Here is an 8648-nt window from a genome sequence, read left to right as displayed (position 1 = left end):
GTTTTCGTTGAGATTTTCAACTTGTTGGTGTATTTACTACATAAAAATATTTATTGTAGAGTAGTTTATAAATATTTCTTAATCTTTTTCATAGTTTTATCTTTTAACGTATTATTTCAAGCTTGAGCTTATAATTTTTGGATGCTCCAATAAGTTTTATAGTCCATAAATGTTAGTAACTCAAATAAATCCTAAACCAAAATAAGATCAATACTAATGCTAATGCTAATAAAATATTCAATTCAATTGTACTATGAATGAAAATAATGTTGATATCTATTTTTTAGTTTTTTCATGGTTTAGATAAAATGTATAACTTATTTTTATTTTAGTGGTTAGTCATGTAAATAATAGTACTTATTAGTCGTAATTTTAAATTATGTTTGTTTTCATTATGGCTTATTAATAATATTTATTTTATGCAATTTTATTATCTTTATTGTTGAATAATTTAGTACAATACCATGACTCATCTCATATTTATGTTATTTTATTGAAAATACCTTATATAGTTCTGTCTTACTAGGATTAAAAAAATATTTGGAGCATAAATTTTACGTTTTGTGCTATGAAGACTTTATGAAAAAAAACTGACTTTTATTGGTTTGGCTTGGTATTTAGATTTAATAACCTGATACAATTGGTTTGGTTTGGTAATTAGAAAATCCGAACCAACCCAACCTATATACACCCCTACCGCTCAATGTTACTCCCTCCGTTTCAATGAAGATGATATAGTTTGACTTGACACAAAGTTTAAGGAAAAAAAAAACTTTTGAAATATATGGTCCTAAACGCTTAAGGGAAAAAGCTTTGTAGGACCATGACAGTGGCGTATCTAGGGGATTCCATGGGGCACGTGAACTCATGCTCCCCTTCCTAAATCATGTATAGTAATGTTTTATTTTTTCGATTTTTTTAAAAATATATGTGTGTGCACCCATGCTCAAAGTATTACTATATAATGTGATGGTTATTAGGTGTATCTCTCTAGGTGAGGTTGTGAGTTCAAATCTTATGTCAATCTTGTTATTTTTTCCTCTCTTTTTTCTCTAGAACTAAACGCCCGCGGGAGATGGGCGTGTCTGGTATTTTTTTTGCGTATTAGTTACGTACTTTTTCTTTTTATTTCTTTTTTGTTTGGTTTATTCTTCAAAATTTTCACACATTGAAATTCCTATTCTTCTTTTGTCGTTGTGAAATCTTATATGATTAAACAAAATGTTAATATTAAAACTAGTAGTAGTGTATGATGTAGCATATAGTCAATGAGTTTAACTGATCCCAATATTTTCAATATGGAAAATAGATATAGATGTAAGAAAATTACTATTTTAAAAAAATTAAACTTATAATTCCAAGTAATGAGTACGCAATCGTAAGAACTAAAGGTTGAACCCATAAAATTTATATTCTGGATCCACCTCTTCTTAATAGTGCACTCATCCTTTCAAAATCCTGGATACGCCTCCGGACCATGATATTTGTGTGGCTATAAAAGTTTCTCATTAAGGGTAAAGTGAATAAACTGAAAAGTTTAAAGTTAGATTAATTCTAAATATAGAAATGTGTCATTTTCTTTTGGAACAGACTAATAAGAAAAGTACGTCACTTAAATTGAAACAGAGAGAGTCTAGTATTCAGTTTTAATATTTTTTCTCTCTTCCACCGGATGTTAGAGCGTGCAAACCAGTGCTATGGCGTTTTTTTATGCGTTCATTTTTGCATAACACGACTTTATAATGATCATAACATTGTATAGTCTAATAAGGACTCATTTCGCTAACGTCAATTTTAGTTCCAAAGTCATTATCAAAATATTTGTATATTAAGAGTTATACTATTTTGATATTATCTCTCGTCTCATTCATACATGTTTCTATCTTTTAATTTATTTCAACTTGTCTAGTGTCCAAACGCTCATTGAACTCTCAAAGCCATAAAACAATATTTTCAATTCCAAAACGACCCCTATGACATAATATAATTATGAGCGCCTTCTTTGATACCTTTCAAATCATCCATTGCTTCAGGGAAGCAAATAGACTAGGAGATGCATTAGCAAATGAAGGAGCATATAACAACTGTGCTAAATGGTTTTATAATGCTCAAGATGTTGCAAGATTGCTTGTTTTAGCCAATGTAGTGATAAAATGTAGGTGGTAAGTTGAATACTATTCATCGAAAAATTATACTGTATATATAAATAATTATACTGCATATATAAATCAAAAATTACTTTTTATACATGTATATTAAATCTTGAACAGCTCCACTGAACATTTGTCGAGTATTGGTAGCGGTCCACCAATTTTTTGTCGTGACAAGTACTTATCACATCCTATACATATAAGTAAAACACTTGTCGAGTGTAGGTCTAAGTCCTCCAATTTTCGATCGTGATAAATACTTATTGTACCTTATACATAAGCAGAAGTACTAATATTTATCCCTGGCAACAATTGTTTTTCAGAAAACAAAAAGGTTAGTAGGTATATGCGTAGTATGGAAAGACTAGAACTCAATAATAAGACAAGAAACAAAATAAGACTTGCACTTATATGAAGTTTATTCATTTCATGCACAACCACTACAAGTGACCATATACGGCCCCATAACATTTACATGAGAAACATATTAAAGTATCACTAATTACTCAACCCATGATTGATGATTTGCACTTTCAAAATAAATAAAGCTTAGAAGGTAAACGAGGGGTAATTAGAACTTCAACTTGATTAACCTTAGGCAAAGTAACGCCTACGCCTTCTGTCATGTCAATTGGCGTGTTTGATGGCTTACTAAAATCAAAACCTTGAAGCAAGCGACCAAAAGTCAGATGTGTCACTAAAGTCGCAAAACCTATCCCTGGACATGACCGTCTCCCAGAACCAAACGGTATAAATTCAAAATTTTGACCGCGAGCATCTATATTTGCTTTGCTAGTCAAGAATCTATTGGGCATAAACTTTTCGGGCTCTGACCAAATTTCAGGATCGCGATGTACTTTCCACGCATTGATATATAGACGAGTACCTTTAGGAATGTGGTAACCAGTCACTTTACAATCTTGCACTGCTTCGTGTGGTAAAAGAAAAGGAACAGGTGGATACAAGCGCAATGTCTCTTTAACGATAGCCTGAAGGTACACTAAATTTTTTATGTCAGTATCTTCAATCCACCTCTCTTTACCCACTTTCATGTCTATCTCTTCTTGGCCTTGTTTCATAACATGTGGATTGTTCAGTAATAAGGACATTACCCATATCAAATGAACAGCGGTTGTGTCATTTCCATCTAAGATCAAACTCTGCATACATTATTTAATTTTGTTACAGATCGAAAACAAATGTAATTACAATGAATCCCAAGATGGGGTGGAAAATATGGTAATGCGTCATCAGTTTATGCATTTAGAATACACAAAAATCGTAACCATAATAAAAATCCTACTTATTTCGACAGGTAGTCTTTGGGAATATTTTCTTAAATGTGCATCAAATAGGTACTCCTTTACCGTTTATACAGCCAAATTTCTTTTTTAATCTGTTATAAAAAGAATGACCTCTTTCTAAATTTGAATGTAAAAACTTTTATTTTTCCCTTAGTAATTATCTTTTATAACCATACATGTTATAAGATATAGAAAAGAGCCAAAATTGCTCATGTACTATCCGCCTATAGAGGCACTTTCATCCCTCGTTAATAGTTGGGCCTTTTTGTTTTTGCCTCATGCCGTTACAAAAGTGTCATGTATTTGCCCTTATTTTCAAATCCAGCTAACGAAATCTGAAAAAGAATGAAAAATCCAAAAATTGTTAGGGAAAAAGGGCAAAAGTGTTCTCTTGGTATAGTTGAGGGGCAATTTCAGACCCTGTGAAGTGTGAAGTTTTCTTCTTCATAATAATTCTCACTCACATTTTCGCTCATTCAGAAAGATGTCATAATGGATACACGAGGACCTAGGCACTTATTCACTCAGAAAACAATACACACAATTACTCCACCATAACTATCTTGTTCTACCTCCTTAATTTTCAGTCCTACACCCACATAACCCACTAGAATTGATAGCACTCAATTCTCATTTCACACAGGGATTAGAACACCACCACCGACCGATTGCTCTCCTCCATTAACACACACAACACATTTACGGAGCACACAAAGGCAAATCAATCTTCTTCACATGCACAACTTTACTTTTAATTTTCTCAAGAATACACAAATACACGACACCACCATTCTTCTTCATTTTTACTATCTATGTATCTCTCTATTAAAAGCCCTACTGATTCCATTAACATAACCATCATGTGAACCGTTTAATCCTTACACCATTCTCAACACTCAAAACCCCCCAAAATAGAGCTTCTTACAGATAGAGTTTAGATGAAAGAAAGACTGTAAAGAAGAAACAGAAAGGAAAAGAAAAAGAAAATAGAAAGAAAAAGGAGTAGGATAAGCTAATTGAAAAGAGCCAAAATTGGCCCCAAACTATATGAATATTACACTTTCGCCCTTTTCTATAAGAACTTTTGGATTTTTTATTTTCTTTATGATTATGTTATCTGGATTTAAAAATAAGGGCAGATCGACTTTTGTAACGTAGGGGGAATGACCAACTATTAATGGAGACTGAAAGTGCCCCTCGAGGCAATTTCGAGTAAGATATTTAAAATCACAATTTTTAAAGTTAGGATTCAACTCCCATTTATTTTTTAGTCTCTCCATTTCTTCAAATTTCTATTTGGATTAGAACATTTGTCATAGTTAAAAATTAATGGATGAGATTTAATTGAATAAAATAAATCCTAACCATGATTAAACGTATTTAATTTCTTTCTTTATCCATTCTCAAATAATATCTTTTGTCTCTCTTAGCGCGAGAACTTTTCATAATTTCTTCCTCTACGCGTCAAAATACATCTGCTCTCACGGAAATACCAAAAATCATGGTAGTTGAGAAAATCTTTCAGTTTTTTACCATGAAAATCCAGTCCTAAAAGAACTGCTCAAGTCTTTCCTTATATAAATCTCAAGAAAAACAATTCATGATACTTTCGGTTTACTTCTTTGGGAACGCTGATGCGGATACTTTTACACGGCTAAGTTGAAAAAAGTTGCTTTGAAATTGGTCCTAAGATTGGAACTTACTTCTATCATTTGTACCGTTCTTAAATTATTATCAAATATTGGAACTTACTTCTAATATTTTTTAATTTTTAATGATAATGTAAGAAGATTTTGTAAAAGTGAAAAAAATTAACTCGCGGAAAGAAAATTACTATTTTTGTAGAAGTAAAAAAAATTAACTCACAGAAAGAAAATTACTACGAGAAAAAGAGAAGAAATCTTAGATAATCTGTACCTATAATTATGGGATTGCAAAAAGATATTATTTGAGAATGGATAAAGGAATTAATTAAATACTTTAACAATGGTTAGAGTTTTATTTTATTCAATTAAATCTTATCCATTGATTTTTAACCGTAACAAGTGTCTCTAATCCAAGTAGGAACTTGGAAAAATGGAAAGATTAGAAAATGATGGGGAGTTCCTTCCTCAAAGTTTTAGCCACATAAATGCTATGACATGCTTAAAGTTACTAGTTTTAAAATTCTTCCTTCTTTTCTTAAATCTTGTGCAAGTAAAATATGTGCATATAAATTGAAATGGAGAAAGTATAAAATTAAACAGCATTGGCGACATAAACTTACCAAGACTGTCGACTTGATCACAGTGGCCTGAGAAAAACCATAGGCTTTGAATTCATTAAGTTGTGTTACCTTAAGCATGGCATCTATGGCATCTTGATCCTTATTGTTTACATCCTTGTTCATCATATGATCATCCAACCATCCTTGAAGAATAGAATCTAAGTCTTTATAAATTTTGTTCATCAATTGTATATGACCTTGGAAATCAAAGTATTTGAACAATGGGAATGGAATTGCGTCATATAAAACAATTTGCCCTACAACAAACATGATGCCCTTAAATGCCTTTCTGAAACGTTGTGCCTCTTCATCCTCCTCTATGTTGCTATATCTCTTGCCACAAATTGTCTTCACGATTATGTTTAAAGTCAATTGTTCAAACCATTTACTTATATTCACTTTTTGCATGTTGTTTTTGCCCAGCGTCAAAGAATATAATTCTTTGATGCTAGTTTCCAATTCAGAAACACGTATGTGTTTCATTTTCTCGAGTTTAGTACTCGAGAGTACATGTTGTAGGGCTAGTTTGCGCACTTGGTTATAATAAGGACCAAAATTAGCATAAGTAAACCTCGCATACTTGTACCCGATGCTTTCACCAGCCATAGAAGTTGGTCGGGCAGCGAAGTCCTTATCATGCGTTGTGAGACAATCCTTAGCTGCTTCCCAATTGTTGACAATCAAATAGGGGTACATCCCTATTCTCAGTGTGAAGACAGGTCCATATTTATCTGCCAAAGCGCCCAATATTCGGGGAAATGGGATATTCTTATCAGTACCACTCAGCTGACGAAGATGGCCTATAATAGGCCATGCCCCTGGGATTTCAGGGGCTAATTTTCTTGAAGTGAGTGTTCTTCTCCATAAGATAATAGACAAGAACACAAAGGCTAAAAGCCCTAAAAGAGCTTGAAAATGGAAAGAAATATGATAATCCATTATTTCTAAGGAAAAGGAGGCTAGAACTGACTAGGAAAACTATATTGCAAAATGTTAGAGGCCTTCTCTGTTTGTGCAGAACAAAGTCCAAGGTACTTATGGGAGATGATTTGATTTTTACTTTATGAAGTATCCACTTGTTGAGTGTAGAAACATTGTGTTCCATCCGTTTCAATTTAGAAAAGTTAGTTTGACTCGGTACGAACTTTATAAAAAATATAAAAAAAAATTTAAAGTTTAAGGGGTAAAAATTTTATGGGATCATGATATTTATGTGGTTATAAAAGCAGCTCATTAAATTTTGAAATAAAGAGTTTAAAGTTGAATTATTAGCTTTATGTGATTATAAAAGTTTTTTATTAAAGATAAAATAAAAAGTTTAAAGTTGAATTATTTTTATTTATAGAAATATATTATTTTTTCTAAAATGGACTAATAAAAAAAATATGTCATCTAAATTTAATACACCGAGTATCACTAATTTTATGCTGCAAGTAAATTATTGAAGCAACATAACTTGTAGAACAAAAGGGATATGTTTGCAGCATATGATCACGTGAGTGCATTGTAAGGGGGAATCTCTTTTTCATTATCTTTGCATTTTGTCGTCCACATATTTACTTCTCCCTTTATTTTTATAGTCCTGCCAAGTGCTAACAACCAAATATATATCTTGCATACGACAACAAGCTAGCAAACTTAATTAGACCTTCAGATGTAGTGACGAAAATAAATTGAAAATGATGGGGTAACTAGAATTATGAGGAGAGAATATTAATAAAATGCACCAGTATATAATCTTAGTGTCAGGAAAAGCTAAACCCAGACGCCACTGAAATTTGATATTTAATCTTGCCCCTAAACTCTTCAGGAATCTTATAAGCATATTTTATGAAATATACACAAGGTTTTGGCCCTCCGATCCCATTACCTTTCTCCAATGGCAGAGCGTTCAAATAAATATGTAGGTTAATAATAATATAATGATACAATGAGAATAATAATACACAGATTGTTATGTGGTAAATAGAATTGTCTAATTAAGGGTCTTTGAGTCTGAAATTAATAATGAAGTGTTTGGTTTTCAATACTAAAATCCGCATAACTTATGCAAAATTAACATCGAAAGCTAAATACTAGCTGTAGTACTAATTATGTGGAGATTATATTAATTCATGTAAAATTTTATATCAAAACAAAACATTATTGTACTAATCCAAGAGTTCTACAATTTCTGCTAGGTTGTAAAGGTTCTACAATTTTCGCGCAATTTAGTTCTTACACGTCAGAATAATATATTTCCGTTGGCTAGGAAGCAAGTAATCTACGAGTGAATGCTATCAACAATATGATCAGCCGACGTCGTACGCGTCACATACTACACCACTTCAATGGGTCATGCCACATCTATAGTGATAGTGGGTTGAGGTTTTGTACAATGATTGATATGAGTCAATCATTACACAATCAATCACTCAATTTGGACTCAATTATCCTTTATTAATAAGTGTTTTACTTGTACTAGCATCAGTGTTTTAAAAGGGTTTTCCTGGGTGGTTCGAGAGCGTTATCTAAAGGCCTCGAAGAGTTCATGCGTGGGGGCTTAGTTCTTTGAGGCTTATGCTCCCAAGCATTCGAATGTGTGTCCTAAACACGCTTAATACTTAACACTCGTCACTCGCACAACATGGTTGAATTTACTAATTACTATCGTTGACTCTTAAAATTCTTTAACAGATAAATGATTAAATTTTTTTTTATTTATTGGAATATGAAAATTGTGAGTAACTCAAATAACGAACCATAGTATTGCATATTTACTAATTGAGAATATCGTGAGCATGAATATCATTTGAATATTTCTCAAGAAAATATATAACCAAAATTTATATTTTTACTTGATAGATCTTCATGTCTTAGTTCTATGTCTCTCAAAATTCTCATACATTTATCATTCTGCTATCTAAAATTATTTTATATTTACTCATG

The 8648-nt window shown here is 31.9% G+C and overlaps 1 protein-coding gene across 1 annotated transcript; it reads right to left on the bottom strand.

The window, feature by feature from the left end:
- Nucleotides 1-2627: 2627 nt before the first annotated feature.
- On the bottom strand, nt 2628-6715 carry LOC107810711 (cytochrome P450 CYP82D47-like). The gene is given in 2 exon segments (NM_001325862.1): nt 2628-3310; nt 5721-6715. Coding segments are annotated over 2 exon segments (1566 nt in total). The 5' UTR covers nt 6660-6715; the 3' UTR covers nt 2628-2683.
- Between the last annotated feature and the right edge of the window lie 1933 nt (nt 6716-8648).

Source organism: Nicotiana tabacum, chromosome 23, assembly GCF_000715075.1.
Source record: "Nicotiana tabacum cultivar K326 chromosome 23, ASM71507v2, whole genome shotgun sequence".
Taxonomy (NCBI): domain Eukaryota; kingdom Viridiplantae; phylum Streptophyta; class Magnoliopsida; order Solanales; family Solanaceae; genus Nicotiana; species Nicotiana tabacum.
Note: the sequence above shows the minus strand (reverse complement) of the source record. Positions and strands in the feature narration are given on the sequence as shown.